Below are 17,154 nucleotides of genomic sequence, written 5' to 3' on the forward strand. Positions count from 1 at the left end.
TGATGTCCAGTGGAATAAGAGACTATGAGAATAATAAATGTCTTTGGAAGTTAATGCTCTGTTTCAAAAGCTATGGTGTGTGTGTGCACTTTAACACATTATAATGCATGTGTATAACAGTGAAATGTTGGGATAAAGATATTAAGTATTTGCATTAAAAGGTAACAAATGAAAAGTAATGGTCTTGGGATGATGATTTGAGAAAATCATTTATTTTAAGTAAAGCTGATTTTTTTTGTTGTTGTTGAACGTGTATTGAACATTAAATTTAGATATACTATCGTACCTGTTTACCTAATGACAAGATAAGGATGATTGTTGTATTCAGAAAGAATAGTTTTAGATTTATCACTATCAAATGGATAATTAAATAAACATTGTATTTCAATTTATAATTAACTATTTCAATTGTTTAAAATACATCTTACCTGCTGAGAAATCCATGGTGTTTGGATGTTTTGAAGGATAAAGTCTGGAAATTCTTTCGATCCCTTCGAACTATTCGACTCTTTGCTGATTTTTCCAACTAACGAAGTGTTCGCTTTTATAGACAGGTTCGTGTGTGTGTGTGTCAATAATTATCATAGACCTTTTTGACCTAGGCCTGACTCAGGGAAAACAGCCAACAACCTGATGAGGGGGGATAGTGGGTTGGGTTGGTATTCATGGGAAAGCTATATGGTAAAGAACATGCAGCAATAATTATGATCTCTTTGTGATGGGGTGTGTCGTCACCGGTTAATACCGAAACACAGTGCAGCGAAACCTGGTTCTTGCAGAAATTTGTTGCTCTGATGCGGTATTTGCATTGCAGAGATGTACTGCTCCATTTATGCCTGTACGCATCCGGGGAAAAGAAGTCCATTCTAATCATGTAGTCAAATTCCTTGCACCATTTTCTGAACTTTTTCCACTCACACTCGTTAAACACTCGTTACGCTCTCAGTAGCGCAGCTAAGTGAAAAGGCCAAATAAATTTGACCGAACAACGACGTGTTTAATGACTCGCCAAATAGCCTAGCAACCAGAGTGAGACGCACGAATGTCACGACCGCCACTTCCGGCAGCGCGTTCGGAGCTCTTCGGATGTTGACAACTATAACTATATTTTTATTTTACTCATTTATTTATTTAAAGTTACATTGTGCCTTGTTGGTAGCCTATGCCTGCTGGAATGAAAAAAAATGTTCAGTGTTAAATATTTTGAAATTGTAGTTTTTGTAATTGATTTTTTTCTTTGAAAAGCAAGACAAAATAGTAAAAAGTACATTTTGACTATTTAATTTATGCAATGGTGAAAAAAATGGCAAAATAAATGGGAAAAATGCGAAAAAAAAAACGTGTTCGCTATTCGGCCTTCGGCTTTCGGACAAGTTTTTCATTATATTCGGTTTCGGCTGCGCCAAGAATTTTCATTTCGGTGCATCCCTAGTAAGAATCCTTTGTTATCAACATCTTCAGAGAAAGAGAAAGGACTTCAAAGGTTCTCGAGCCCAGAGGCACGAAGGCTTAACTTCCTGAGTAAGGTAAGAGGAAGTAATTCTATAAGCTCTATCAGTTGTATGACAGAGTAGCGGAGTACAGAACAGTACTGTAGTACAGTAGTGTTGAGGTAATCTGAGGGCATTTCACCCCATGCATCTTGAAGCACCTATCACAGATTGGTGAACACTTCTTCTCTAAATAGTTCTTGCGTAGATTGGACTTGGGTCATTGTTCTGTCGTGGGTTAGGGTTCGAATTAGGTATGACATGGCTTTGCACAATGGACTGATAGCCTTCCTTGTTCAAGATCCCTTTTATCATGTATAAATCTCCCACTTTAGCACCAGCAAAGCACCAACAGACCATCAACTTTCCTCCACCGTGCTTGACAGATGGTGGTTTCTCTGTGTCTCACAAATGTTGTTCTTTGAGGTGTGAATCTCCCTAAACTTAGATTCATCTGTCCATAACACCTTTTTCCAGTCTTCCTTTGTTCGATGTCTGTGTTTTTAATCTCTTCCTTTTATTAGCCAGTCTCAGACTATTCAATGAAGCTGCCAGTTGAGGACCTGTGAGACATCTGCTTCTCAAACTAGAGACTCTGATGTACTTGTCCTCAGAGGGACCTTCAGTTTCTTGGTCACCTCCTTGTCTAAAGCCCTTCTCTCTGTGTGCTCAGTCCCTTTCATTGTTAAATAGTACATGCAGATGAAAATGTTTCTGTCACCACTTTTTTCCTCTAAACATCAAACATTCTCCCTGGTTGGTAGCTGTTGTGTGATGGGGAGAGCTGCCCGATGGGTGGGAATTGGCCCTGAATATGGGGGGAAAATGTGGGGGGAAATAAAAAAAAAAAAAGAACAGTTGCTCCAACATTCATTTGTAATGAATAAAATAATAATTAAAGCTGCAAGCAGCGTTTTCGGGGGACAAGCACTCAGACTGGTGAGCTATACATTCACAGACACATTACAGTTGCAGAAGCAATCACAGGAAAGCAGAGCCATAAGTAAAGGCAAAAGGATTTAAGAATTTTCCCTTTCAAAGGGAACTCCACTTTGCATTAGCTGAACGCTGTGGGAAGTGCCCTTGCACTTCTGAAGCTTGTGTAGCATCATGAAACGTTCACTAAAACCCAGCAAAAAGGTACCAGATACCAAAAAATGATCACATTTACCATTTAAATTTCTATTTCAATATGTCTGTAACACGGTGTAAGACATTCAAGCAGTTTATAAACATTTTTGAGCTTTAACTCTTATTCTTTAAAAGCCAAAAGAATTATGAAAAAAATCCATAAACGGTGAAGCTCAGAGAGGACTGAAATACGAAATGATTTTATACTGTATATAATATATTTCCATCCAGTCGTATGTGTCCGTTAACTGATGTATTGAGAGTAACATTGGAAATAAGTCTCAGATGTCAGCTCTGGAGCATGATAGGACTAAACTAAGTGCACTACTGTATCAGTCTTGACCTCCCTAATGCACGGTATGAATTTGGGGAAAATTGGAGAACACCGATTTGATTCGCCCCAAAAACACAAAGGCCCCTCACAATTTTTGCAGGGAAAAGAGTCATGTTCTCAGATCTTCACCAAATTCACATTGTGCATTATGGACATTAAAACCAACACAGGAGTGCAAAGCCCTGTAAAGGGTAGTGAAAAATGCCTGACACATAATTGGTGACAACTGCCAGCCAGTGAACATCTTCACAGTAGATGTCTGAGTAGAGCACGCAAAATCATCAGGGACTCCTCTCAGCCTGGTCAGAAACTGTTCAACCTCCTTCCCTCCAGGAGAAGATACAGGAACATTCACACCAGAACCAGCTTCTTCCTCACAACCACCACCCTGCTGAACTCTACACTACACCTTCAGGCCACTGATGTTTTACTGCCTGTAATCATCCCGTAGCTCTATTCTATACTGTGTATTTTGTATACCCTCTATATAATTGTAGATGTATAGTATATATCCTAGGTTATCTTTATAAAGTGCCCTCCACTAATTTTGGCACCCTTGGTGGTAAATATGGGCAAATAAGGCTGTGAAAATGTTCTTTTTTGTTTAACCTTTTGATATTTTGTTTTTTAAAAATTACAAAAATACTCTGCTCTCATGGATATCAAACAGTTACAAACAAAACAAAACAAGTTTGTTAAATATAGGTGTGCAACAAATATTGCCACCCTTTTAGTCAATACTTTGTGCTACCTCCCTTTGCCAAGATAACAGCTCTGAGTCTTCTCCTATAATGCCTGATGAGGTTGGAGAATACATGGCGAGGGATCTGAGACCGTTCCTCCATACAGAATCTCTCCAGATCCTTCACATTTCGAGGTCTACTCTGGTGGACTCTCCTCTTCAGTTCACCCCACAGGTTTTCTATGGGGTTCAGGTCAGGGGACTGGGATGGTCATGCCAGGACCTTGATTTTGTGGTCAGTAAACCATTTTTGTGTTGATTTTGAAGTATGTTTTGGATCATTGTCCTGCAGGAAGATCCAACCACGGCCAATTTGAAGCTTTCTGGCAGAGGCAGTCAGGTTTTCATTTAATATCTGTTGATATTTGATAGAGTCCATGATGCCATGTATCCTAACAAAATGTCCAGGTCCTCTGGCAGAAAAGCAGCCCCAAAACATTAAAGAGCTATAGTTGTACATTGTTGGAATGTGGCGTGTTTGTTCCAACGACTAAACTGGTATGTTGTAAAGCGGTACCCGGATCAGACCATATTAGTCACAGTGACGTACCAAATAACGGTCCAGCTGTGTAACCTTGTGAATCCCATATTTGTCATGGTGACGTTATAGCTTATAGTACATTGCTGGAACGTAGCGAGTACGTCCCAACGACCATTGCCAGGAGTCTGATCATTTAATCCTTTCAATCACAATTGAAGAATATATGAGCAGCTGCTTACCTGTCTCCCGTGACAATTCTTCACCTCAACTCCACCTTTATTTCTAACATCTCTCACTCATTTGGTCAGGGGTGGATATGCGATTCTTGAGCCATTCCTTTATGGACAGCAAGTGAATTTGTTTACTTTGAAACCCATATAGGACTGACTTTCATTCCCTGCCTTCAAATTGTAATGTTTGTAATGGGAAATGTATTAGTTTTGATGGAAGCAATTAAAACAATGCAATTATAATGGTGTTTGTTGTGGAATTTCTATTCGACCCATCATCTCAAAAACGTTCTCATAAGACACACCTGTGCCTCAGGTAACATCAAGCAACAATCAGCAACACATTTATAGCATTTATTCATCAGCATTGTCATTTTTTCTAACCATACTAAGATAATACCATTAAGCTAAATAAATAAATGAAATAAAAAATAAATGCGAAACAAAAAAATGAACTTCACAAATATTATCAATTCATAAATAATTAAACATATAAATTAATGAAACCAAAGTACTACTGTGTAGTAGGGTAGTCCGCCATTTCGGACACAGACCGAGAGTGATTCGTTCTGACTCGGGAGATTCACTAATCAATTCTGACTCTTGTACGAACAGGAAACAGAATTGATTAGTTCATCTCCCAAGTCATTTCCTTCATGACCGAAAGGATGATGTGTTTGTGTGGTCACAAAAATGAACCAATCTCTCTCTGAGAGACCACTTGTAGGACCAGAAGACACAATTGAATGGGGAATGAATCATGAGAACAGAGAAGATCCTAAACCATATGGAATTACTTTCAAATGATCTTAAATTAATTTACTGCAGTGTGGATATTATTTTAAGTTAAATTTGATGTTTGTTGAATTAATATAAAGTAAAAAATATTGTTAATATTCATGCCAAGCTAGCTGTGTCAAATTTTAAAGTGCAGTTGTAAAATTGCAGATCCAACTTACTAACATTGTGCATTTTATAACATGAATGTCTTTGTTCTGCTTTACAGGCATGACTGAGCACTGGACAGTCGCAGAAGTTTGCCAGTGGCTTGATGAAGTGTCACTGGGACACGCAAAACAGGCATGTATTGCTCAGTAATATGGGATGGAAGGTGTTTTCCAGTGTTCACATTAACAGGCCTTAGTCTTTAAAAGGAGTGGACCTGTCCCTGTACAAAGGGTTTTTAATTCTCTGTAGTTGCTTAAAACTATTGATCTTGTCCTTTGTTGCTGCTGTTTATGTCAGCTTTGTAATTTAATTTTAAACCTCTTCATCACAAAAACAGAATTTTAAGAGTTTCTGTAATGGTTCCATAATAAATAGAATCTGAAAGAAAGATAACTTGTAATAACATTTCAGACTGGTAATAAGTTGTAGTCACATTTCAGCAGTTTCTTTTAATACAGGGCCACTAGGCTTGATTTGTAAAGAATGAAATGCATTTCAAGGTTGACATAAGTATGTGATGCCAAGAAAAAGATCTGCTGCATTATTTAAAATTGTTCTTAAAATTGTCACAATTGAGACAAATGTTATGTATTAATATACACTCACTCACTCACTCACACTCTCTCTCTCTCTCTCTCTCTCTCTCTCTCTCTCTCTCTCTCACACACACACACACAGATCGACTTGTAATTCAATAAATAATCATCTTTTCAAATCTTGTTACTCTAGTTCTTTTTAAACAATGTATATGAGAAAATTTGTTTCATTGCAGAAAAAATCCTAGTTAATTTTAAGCAGTTTTGGATCTATTGGTGCCATAAAGAACATTTTTTTTTTTTGACTGGTTCTTTGTAGAACCTGAAAAGATTTTTTGTGGCATTAAGGAAAAATGGTTCTTAAATGAACCATCCACTAAAAGGTTCTTTGTGGAACCGAAAAAGGTTCTTCTATGGCCTCGCTATGAAACACCCTGTTTGGTTCTTTGTGGCACTTTTTTTAAGAGTGCAGGAGGGGTTTGAGCCACTGATGAACAGATTCCTGGAGAAAATGTGACCTCTGTACATGCAAAACATACATTCTTTCTTTTTGTAAGAACGTACTGAATAGTTGATTTGGCCACACCTAATGTTTTTGGGTTTGTTTCGATTTTTCAGCCTAATGATGGCTCGCTTCACTGGCAGTGACAGCTCTTTGGACTTCATATTGAGAGTTAACAAGAACAGATTCCAAATGCAAACGCCACACCTGAAATCAACTCTACACTTTTATCTGCTTACTTGTAAGTGAAAGAATGAGGGAATAATGAGGGAATAATAAAAAGTGCTGTAATTCCTACACCTGATTTGGATGTAAATATCCTCAAATTAAAGATGAAAGTCTGCACTTTGAGCTCACATTCATTCTTTAATTTCATCTCCAATACACTGTAGTAGACAGCTAAAATTAACAATAACTTTGTCAATGTCCAAATATTTACGGACCTGACTGTACCCCACATTTCTAGTGCTTCCTGTATAAACAGACCCATTTCCCCTACACCAGTCAACTGAATTTACCACAGGAGAACTTTAATCAAGTTGTAGAAACATCTCTAAGATGATCACAGGATGCACCTGAGCTCAGTTTCAAGTGTCTCAGTAAAGGCTCTGAATTCTTGTGTGTCAATGAGATATAGTAGTTACTTATTAATATATTTTTTAAAACTTCCGAAATTGTTGTTTATGCTCTGAGTGCACTGTGTGTTTCCTGACTCCTGACTAGAAAATGGTTAAAGATATAAAATAAAACTAGATAGGTGAAGTTCATCACGACAAACTTTGATGTTGGCTTGAGAAAGAGAGACTGAAATATAGACAGAGTGACCATCATTATAGAGTTGATTATATAGATAGACAGACAGATTGGTGGTTGCTAGAGTGTTATAGGTGGTTGCTAGGGTGTTTTGGCTGGTTACTAGGGTGTTGCAAAGCAGTTGCTAGGGTGTTCTGGGTGGTTTAGTACATTGCTAGCATCAATTAGCCTCTTGCTAGCAAGAATTTGCATGTTGCTAACATGATTTAGCATGTTGCTAGCATGTTGCTAGCATGATTTAGCATGTCGCTACCATGAAGTAGCATGTTGCTAACATGATTTAGCATGTTGCTAGCATGAATTAGCATGTTGCTAACATGTTAGCATGTTGCTAGCATGATTTAGCATGTAGCTAGCACGTTGCTAGCATGAATTAGCATATTGCTCACATGAAATAGCATGTTGCTAGCATGATTTTGTATGTTGCTAGCATGAATTTATAGCTTTAGAGATTTAGAGTTTTCCAATACTTTTAGATATAGAGATAGATAGATTTACCGCCGTCATAATGTATTAATTATTTATCCAAAACATTTTAATAATATAATAATAATAATAATAATAATAATAATAATAATGTAGCACTGTTACAGTTTCTGCACACAAAAGTGCCATTCTAACTCGGGGAGAAAATAAATCTATCACCTCAGTTATAATTTTGCTAAAAACTTTTACCAACATTTCATTTCAGATCACAGAACCTCACAGTCGAGTCAGAACTCCACATACCAAACCCAGTGTATAGAGGCTGAGTGAATGTGGTGTGGACTCTGTGGAGGAGCTTCATCGTGTCAGAGACGCTGTAGAAGGACAGAGTTCCTGCACTGTGATCCACATACACTCCTATTCTGGAGGACGCTGGACCTCGGAGATCAGTCTCAATGTCGTTGTGGAAGAAAGAGACAGAGGAAGAAGAACACCACAGACTCCAGGACTGACTGTTGAGTCCAAACCCACACTCATCACCCCGTCCTTTCCTGCTGATCTCTTTATATGAGACTGATATGTACACACCATGGCTCCACTCCACCTCCCAGTAACAGCGTCCACACACACTCTCCTTACACAACACCTGATACAAGGGGTCAAATCTCTCTGGATGATCAGAGTATCGCTGTTTTCTCCCACTGCGCTTCACCACTCTGTTCTTCTCAGACAGAATGAGGTGATGATGTACTGTGTTGGGATCCAGAGTCAGATAACAGAAATCTAAAACAATAAAATGTCCACAGGTTAGATATTAATCACAGGATTTATAATGTGTGTGTGTGTGTGTGTGTGTGTTACACCTACACTGCAGAAAATCTTCTCTGTATTCTGGTGCTGAGAGTAAAATCATCTGAACTGCTGCAGCTGTGGAGACACAGAGACAAAATGGAGACGGGAAAATGAGGTGGAAACAGTTTAAAGCATGAAAATGAAAAATGAGATTTAATTGAAATTAGATTAGATTAGACTTCGTTGCTCCTAGTCAGACACGTCTCCATGGAGTTCTACTGGATTTAGAGCTTCATCAAGTTATTGGTCAAAAATGTCCCAACACTGTGCAGCGTTTGAATGTAAGAATCAGCGACACCTCAAAACCTTAAACCACGAGAACAAGCAAACACTTTTCCCAGGTGAAGCTCTGACAATATGTGTGTTTTATTTTCTCATGGACTTTATGTAGGAATTAAGGCCTCAGTTCTTATCTAATCTTCATAATATTTGTTATGACAAATGTTTGCTTGTTTACCTTGTGGACGGATTTTGTTGAATTCCACCTCACAGATTTCCTCCACTCGTTTTTTCAGATCTGAGAGAGATTTCCTCACTCCATCAAATGAGAGATGTTGATGGACAGTGAAGCTGGGTGAATCCTCAGATCCAGGAGAAACACAGAGAGACGGGAAACTCTACAGAGAGGAAACACATAATAGAGAAGGAGAAAAGTGAAGGAGAGGAACGAATGAATCTCAGACTGAATCAGACCAAACACACACTTGTGATCTCAGACAGGAACATTTATTGTTGCAGTAATGAGCTTTTAGGAGGAAACTTTGTGAGGAACAGCGCCCTCTGTAGATCAGACAGTGAGTGTTACCTGGAGGAAGTGGATGTGATCGTGTGTGTGTGAAAGCTGCTCCAGCTCAGTGACTCTCCTCTTAAGATCAGCAATCTCCTGCTCCAGTTGCTTCAGGAGTCGTTCAGCTCGACTCAGATCAGCTTTCTCCTGAGCTCTGATCAGCTCCTTCACCTCCGAGCGCTTTTTCTCCATGGAGCTGATCATCTCAGTAAAGATCCTCTCACTCTCATCTACTGCTGCCTGTGAACGCATCTGTTACACACACACACACACACACACACACACAATCAGAGATTGAATTATCCTTAATAAAGAGTACAACGAGTCTCCCTGCAGACATCCATTTAGTGTGTGTGTGTGTGTGTGTGTGTGTGTGTGTGTATGTGTGTGTGTATGTGTGTGTGTATGTGTGTGTATGTGTGTGTATGTATGTGTGTGTGTGTGTGTGTGTGTGTATGTGTGTGTGTGTGTGTGTGTGTGTGTGTGTGTGTGTGTGTATGTGTGTGTGTGTGTGTGTGTGTGTGTGTGTGTGTATGTGTGTGTGTGTGTGTGTGTGTGTGTGTGTGTGTGTGTCTGTATGTGTGTATGTGTGTATGTGTGTGTGTGTGTGTGTGTATGTGTGTGTGTGTGTATGTGTGTGTGTATGTGTGTATGTGTGTATGTGTGTATGTGTGTATGTGTGTATGTGTGTAGGTGTGTGTGTGTGTGTCTGTATGTGTGTATGTGTGTGTATGTGTGTGTGTGTGTGTATGTGTGTGTATGTGTGTGTATGTGTGTGTATGTGTGTGTATATGTGTGTCTGTATGTGTGTCTGTATGTGTGTGTGTGTGTGTGTGTGTGTATGTGTGTAGGTGTGTCTGTATGTGTGTATGTGTGTGTGTATGTGTGTGTATGTGTGTGTGTGTGTGTGTGTGTGTGTGTATGTGTGTGTATGTGTGTGTATGTGTGTGTATGTGTGTGTATGTGTGTGTACAGTGAGGGAAAAAAGTATTTGATCCCCTGCTGATTTTGTATGTTTACCCACTGACAAAGAAATGATCAGTCTATAACTTTAATGGTAGATTTATTTGAACAGTGAGAGACAGAATAACAACAAAAAAATCCAGAAAAACGCACATCAAAAATGTTATAAATTGATTTGCATTTTAATGAGGGAAATAAGTATTTGACCCCTCTGCAAAACATGACTTAGTACTTGGTTTAAAAACCCTTGTTGGCAATCACAGAGGTCAGACGTTTCTTGTAGTTGGCCACCAGGTTTGCACACATCTCAGGAGGGATTTTGTCCCACTCCTCTTTGCAGATCTTCTCCAAATCATTAAGGTTTCGAGGCTGACGTTTGGCAACTCGAACCTTCAGCTCTCTCCACAGATTTTCTATGGGATTAAGGTCTGGAGACTGGCTAGGTCACTCCAGGACCTTAATGTGCTTCTTCTTGAGCCACTCCTTTGTTGCCTTGGCCATGTGTTTTGGGTCATTGTCATGCTGGAATATCCATCCACGACCCATTTTCAATGCCCTGTCTGAGGGAAGGAGGTTTTCACCCAAGATTTGACGGTACATGGCCCCGTCCATCGTCCCTTTGATGCGGTGAAGTTGTCCTGTCCCCTTAGCAGAAAAAAAACCCCAAAGCATAATGTTTCCACCTCCATGTTTGACGGTGGGGATGGTGTTCCAGGGGTCATAGGCAGCATTCCTCCTCCTCCAAACACGGCGAGTTGAGTTGATGCCAAAGAGCTCCATTTTGGTCTCATCTGACCTCAACGCTTTCACCCAGTTGTCCTCAGAATCATTCAGATGTTCATTGGCAAACCTCAGACGGGCATGTATATGTGTTTTCTTGAGCAGCGGACCTTGCGCGCGCTGCAGGATTTCAGTCCTTCACGGCGTAGTGTGTTACCAATTGTTTTCTTGGTGACTATGGTCCCAGCTGCCTTGAGATCATTGACAAGATCGTCCCGTATAGTTCTGGGCTGATTCCTCACTGTTCTCATGATCAATGCAACTCCACGAGGTGAGATCTTGCATGGAACCCCAGGCCGAGGGAGATTGACAGTTCTTTTGTGCTTCTTCCATTTGCGAATAATCGCACCAACTGTTGTCCCCTTCTCACCAAGCTGCTTTGCAATGGTCTTGTAGCCCATTCCAGACTTGTGTAGGTCTACAGTCTTGTCCCTGACATCCTTGGAGAGCTCTTTGGTCTTGGCCATGGTGGAGAGTTTGGAATATGACTGATTGATTGCTTCTGTGGACAGGTGTCTTTTATACAGGTAACAAACTGATATTAGGAGCACTCCCTTTAAGAGTGTGCTCCTAATCTCAGCTCGTTACCTGTATAAAAGACACCTGGGAGCCAGAAATCTTTCTGATTGAGAGGGGGTCAAATACTTTTTTCCCTCATTAAAATGCAAATTAATTTATAAAATTTTTGACATGCGTTTTTCTGGATTTTTTTGTTGTTATTCTGTCTCTCACTGTTCAAATACAACTACCATTAAAATTATAGACTGATCATTTCTTTGTCAGTGGGCAAACGTACAAAATCAGCAGGGGATCAAATACTTTTTTCCCTCACTGTATGTGTGTGTATGTGTGTGTATGTGTGTGTATGTATGTGTGTATGTGTGTGTATGTGTGTGTGTGTGTATGTGTGTCTGTATGTGTGTCTGTATGTGTGTATGTGTGTGTGTGTGTATGTGTGTCTGTATGTGTGTCTGTATGTGTGTGTGTGTGTGTGTGTGTATGTGTATGTGTGTATGTGTGTGTGTGTGTTCACTCTTCACCTTAATAGTGTCCACAGTCTGTTTCAGCTCCTGCACCTTCTCCTGCTTCTCCTGGATCCTCTGCTCGGATTTCATCTGCTCCTCCTGTAGCTCATTCTGAGACCAAATAAAATACATTTAATCATGATCTACAAAAAAAGGAAATAAAAAACATTTCAAATGAAAACTAGACATAGTGCTTCTAGAACTAACTAAAATAAAGAGACCCAAAGCAAAGTAATTCTATGTTCACATTTTTTCACCACTAATAATATAATAATAATAAACTTTATTTGATATAGTGCCTTTAAAAGGCCTCTCAAGGCGCTTTACTGTTAACAATAACAGAAATACTAATAGTTTAATAACAAAAAACAAAGTCATCAAGTAAAAGCAATCCTAAAGAAATAAGTTTGGAGAGAAGATTTAAATAGACTAAAAGACTGGACTTCTCTAAGATCGGATGGGAGCGAGTTCCACAGTTTTGGAGCATAAGAAGAAAATGCCTCATCTCCCATCGTATGTAAACGAGTCTGAGGGACAGTTAAGAGACCGGAATTGGAGGAACGGAGATCATGTTTTGGGGTGTAATGGGTTAAAAGCCTTGTATGTGCTCCACTTGTCCTGGAGCCATCCGAGGTTCAGGTTAAAGAGCCAGTTTTACGAAGCTGGTGAGGCCAGTGAGCATTACTTCAGTCTCATTACTGTTAGGACCAAGAACATTTTAAACCATCCATATTTTTAGCACAGAAATACAATGTGAAAGAAAGGTGACTCCCAAGTTATCACCAGGTTTAGAATGAATGTACAGCGGCCTCCATTAATATTGGCACCCTCTGTAAATGAGAGCTGTTTATCTTTATCCCTTAGTCACTATGTGTATATATATATATATATATATATATATATATATATATATAGTGTGTGTGTGTGTGTGTGTGTGTGTAAATATAATCTAGACATAAACATGTCTAAATTAAAATGGGTCAGTAACTAACAAACCTAAAATAAACAATTCTGCTCAAATGAAAAGTGTAAATAATGTAACCCTCAACACCATGATGTCCAGTTACAGAGCTTTAACACACTCAGGTGTGCACTTTAGCTGTAAAATGCTGTGAGAAGGTTGTTTGGGGAATAATGATGTCTAGGTCTTACCTGTTTTTTCATTCTTTCTGCTTTAGTTGAAACCGTATCATGACCTTTATGTTCATCCATCGAACACAAGTAACAGATGAAGCTTTGGTCAGTACGACAGAAGATCTCGATCAGTTTGTCGTGCTGAGAGCAGATCTTCTCTTGGAGCTCTGCACAGGCTTCCACTAACTTGTGCTTCTTAAAGGCAGGAGACTGAAAGTGAGGTTTAAGATGATCTTCACAAAAGGAGGCCTGACACACCAGACAGGACTTGACAGCTTTGCATTTTCTCCCGGTGCAGGAATCACACGCCACATCTCCAGGTCCAGCGTAACAGTGAGCAGGAGAAGCAGCGTGGAGTTCAGTCTTCTTCAGTTTCTCCACCACTTCAGCCAGCATGTTGTTCCTGCGTAGAACAGGCCTTGGAGTGAAAGTCTCTCTACACTGGGGACAGCTGTAGACGCCCTTCACATCCTCCTGATCCCAGCAGCCATTAATACACACCTTACAGAAACTGTGTCCACAGGGAGTAGTCACTGGATCCTTCAGGAGATCCAGACACACTGGACAGCTGAACTGATCTACTGAAAGCTGAGCTACTGAAATACTGGATTCTGCCATTTTCCTGCACTCACACACTGAGAGAGAGAGAGAGAGAGAGAGAGAGAGAGAGACTCTGAGTTTCGTTTTCTCTGAAATGAACTTCCTGGTTCTGTGTGTTATAGAGCGACAGACAGAGTGGGCGTGAGAGAATGGGCAGACAGACAGAGTGGGCGTGGCTTTAAAGAGAGAGTTTAGGCTTTTAAGGAAAAGTGTAGCCTTATAGCCGGAGATTCTTTCTGATTTAAACTTTCAATTCATTGAAATCTGATTTGATTTTGTTGTGTATTTGAATGTAGTTTTATATAGTCACTGAAATATTACATTTTCAGCACTCAGACCCTTTACTCAGTACATTATGTTTTTGTAGGTGTGATGCTACAAGCTTGGCACACCTGGATTAAAGGATCTTCTCTGTTTGATGTCTGCAGCGCCTTTCAACATCTGTCATGTGGGTTTGGGAGTGTCGCTGTACTGCTGTTTTCAGGTCTCACCAGAGATGTTCATTTGAATTCATATCCAGGCTCTGGCTAGGCCACTCAAGAACATTCACACACCTACTGTATATCAGCACATTGTATTGGTTGTGTTTTGGGTCATTGTCATGTTGGAAGGTAAAAATGCACTCCAATCTGAGGTCCTGGGTGCTTTGGGGCATTTTTCCTCAAGCATATCTCTTAACTTTGACCTGTTTATCTTTTCCTCAATCCTGACAAGTCTCAGAGTCTCTGCTGCTGGAAAACATCCCCACAACATGATCCTGTCATGAATCCCAGCAGAGCATTTTATTTTGAGTCATGTCTTTTCTGCACCCTGTCTTGTGTTCTTCATTGTTCTCCTAGATTATACTGTAGATTATCCTTGTTTGATGTTACCTGCCTGTGTTGTGACTCCACATCCCACATGGACTTAGTCAATGATTTTTAGATTAACTCAAACAAAATGCATGCTAAATTTAAGCACACACATCCTGTATCTCTAATCTTATTACGGATACTATCACCACCAAGCTTCATAGTAGACACGGAATTGGCCATGTGATGAGCACTGCTTAGTTACAAATATTCCAGATATATAGATAGATAGATAGATAGATAGACTGAGGTACAAAGCCAACAAATTTAAAGCAGACAATCCAGAAACGAAGATTTAAACTGTTCATTAATATAATTTATTTTTTGTTTCACTGCTTTTATCTTAACTTTTTTCTTAAAAAAACGTTTTTTTTCCCAAGATGGCGCCAGTGTACCTGTCGGCATGCCGTCTCTGTTATCTTTCCCGTCTATTACAGTTTGTTCTATCTGTTTTGTCTGTTCGTCTGGCATCTCTGCTATTTTTACTGTGTATCGTGTCACACTGGTATCATGTAGATTCAGTATTGACCTACAATCGTCAAGCTTTGCTTAACATCAGAAGCTGTATGGGAGCTCATCTGCGATGTTGTCCTACTCTGTATTCTCATTTTCAATCCTCGTCCAGCCAACCCGCGGTGGAGTGCGCTCGCCGGCTACCTTGCTGCTTTCCTCCTCTTAGGAAGCGCCGCAGGAAGAGAGGGAATCGTCCTGGTGTTCGGGTGAGAATCAGACGGACAATCGCTTCCTCCAGACAATCGATTGAGTTTCCCTTAAGCTTGGAAGGGCTCCACTTGACACGACGGTCATGGGATTACAGATATGTTTTTCATCTGCCTATTTTCCCGGACTTCCTACACTCGTCTAATTGTTCTGCTCCTCCACGATTACGGATTCGTCAGAGAAGAGTGAACTGTTTAAATCTCCGACAACTGGAATTCCTTTCACCGGATCGGACCTCGCTACCTCAGTCTCCTATGAAGATGGCCCTGGTTAACGCTCGGTCCGTGTGCAACAAAACTTTCATTTTAAATGACTTTTCTACCAGACATAACCTGGATATTTTATTCCTGACGGAGACCTGGGTTAGTCCTGGTGAGTCAACCGTCTTCGAGGAACTCTGTCCACCGAACTGTTGTTTTATTAGTACTCCAAGGCCTTCTGGTAAGGGCGGTGGGGTTGCTATGGTTTTTAAACAGTTACTGAACATTCGGAGAGTTTCTGTTGGGAGTTACTCGTCGTTTGAGGTACAGTGTGTTGTGTTAGAGTCGACCTCGTCCACGCTGTTCTGTGCTTTGATCTATAGGCCACCTAACCCGGACAATGCCTTTTTAAGTGATTTTTGTGATTTTTTAACTTCTATTGTTCCATTGTATGATCGTTTGTTATTATTGGGTGATTTTAATGTGCATGTCTGCTGCCCTGGTCGACCCTTGGTTACTGAATTTTGTAAAATCTTGGATTCCTTTGGTTTTATTCAACACATAAATCAGGCAACTCATGTCCTTGGTCATACACTAGACCTTATATTATCATATGGAACCGCTGTTGATGATGTTAATATTGAAGATGCTTCCTTCTCTGATCACAAGCCCATTGTTTTTAATGTCCCTGCTGCCAGCTCTGCCGTTATGACTAGGCCTTCAGGATATTATTCTCATTGTATTAATTCACTCACTGCCTCTCAGTTTAGTGAAAGTTTTCTAGCTAATGCTGTTGAAACATCTATCTTGAGTGCTGCAGAGTCTTCTTCTGGCCCTGATGATTTGATTGCCTTATTTTATACATTTTGCTCCAATATTTTAGACTCCATTGCCCCTTTTAAGCTGAAGCAACCAAATCGTAAATCTTATTACTGGCTGGACGATAATACTCGTTCTCTCAGACAGGCTTGTCGTAGAGCTGAGTGGAGATGGAAGCATGATCAGTTAACTGTGTCCTTCCAGATTTTTAAAGATTGTTTGTTTAAGTTTCAGAGTGCAGCAAAGTCAGCTAGGTCTAGGTATTTCTCTGACTTAATTGCTACACACTGTCATAGACCAAAGATCTTATTCACCACGATAAATTCAATTATTAATCCAAGTTGCCAATTCCATGGGGAACCCTCGGCTGAACTTTGTGAGAAGATTTTAAAGTTTTTTGCTGATAAAGTAATTACTGTTCGTTCTTCCTTCACTTTGCATTTGTCAGACCTGTCCCTGAATTCACCGGCTTTACCGGTTTCATTTGATCAATTTGAACACGTTTCTCTAAAGGAACTGTGTGATCTGGTTAACCTGATGAAAATATCATCCATGCCACTTGATGTTGTTCCCGCTGTGCTTATGAAAGCAAGCTTTTCTGAAATTGGCCCCAGTATCCAAGTGTTGATAAATTCTTCTTTGGATGCAGGGGTGGTCCCAAATTGTTTTAAGAATGCTATTGTTCAGCGTTTGCTTAAGAAACAGGGTTTGGATGAAGGTTGCCTTAATAATTATCGGCCTGTCTCTAAGCTACCGTTTCTGTCAAAGCTGCTTGAGAAAGTGGTGCAAT

General features: G+C 39.9%; 1 protein-coding gene across 1 annotated transcript; it reads right to left on the bottom strand.

The window, feature by feature from the left end:
- Positions 1-4,748: 4,748 nt before the first annotated feature.
- On the bottom strand, positions 4,749-13,846 carry LOC128621216 (E3 ubiquitin/ISG15 ligase TRIM25-like). Its single transcript, XM_053646819.1, has 6 exons — positions 13,193-13,846; positions 12,056-12,151; positions 9,291-9,524; positions 8,943-9,102; positions 8,501-8,560; positions 4,749-8,416 (listed from the first exon to the last, which is right to left on the bottom strand). Exons 1-6 carry the CDS (start codon positions 13,790-13,792, stop codon positions 7,890-7,892), a joined length of 1,677 nt encoding a protein of 558 aa, XP_053502794.1. The 5' UTR covers positions 13,793-13,846; the 3' UTR covers positions 4,749-7,889.
- Between the last annotated feature and the right edge of the window lie 3,308 nt (positions 13,847-17,154).

This window comes from Ictalurus furcatus, chromosome 17 (assembly GCF_023375685.1).
Source record: "Ictalurus furcatus strain D&B chromosome 17, Billie_1.0, whole genome shotgun sequence".
Classification (NCBI taxonomy): Eukaryota; Metazoa; Chordata; class Actinopteri; order Siluriformes; family Ictaluridae; genus Ictalurus; species Ictalurus furcatus.

Bases quoted from the DNA above. Each gene is read 5' to 3' on its own strand.
- LOC128621216 (XM_053646819.1), bottom strand. From the start codon at position 13,792: ATGGCAGAATCCAGTATTTCAGTAGCTCAGCTTTCAGTAGATCAGTTC. The intron at 12,152-13,192 runs GTAAGACCTAGA...ATTTGGTCTCAG, and splicing joins CAGAAAGAATGAAAAAACAG to AATGAGCTACAGGAGGAGCA. The intron at 9,103-9,290 runs GTAACACTCACT...TCCTCTCTGTAG, and splicing joins ATCACATCCACTTCCTCCAG to AGTTTCCCGTCTCTCTGTGT.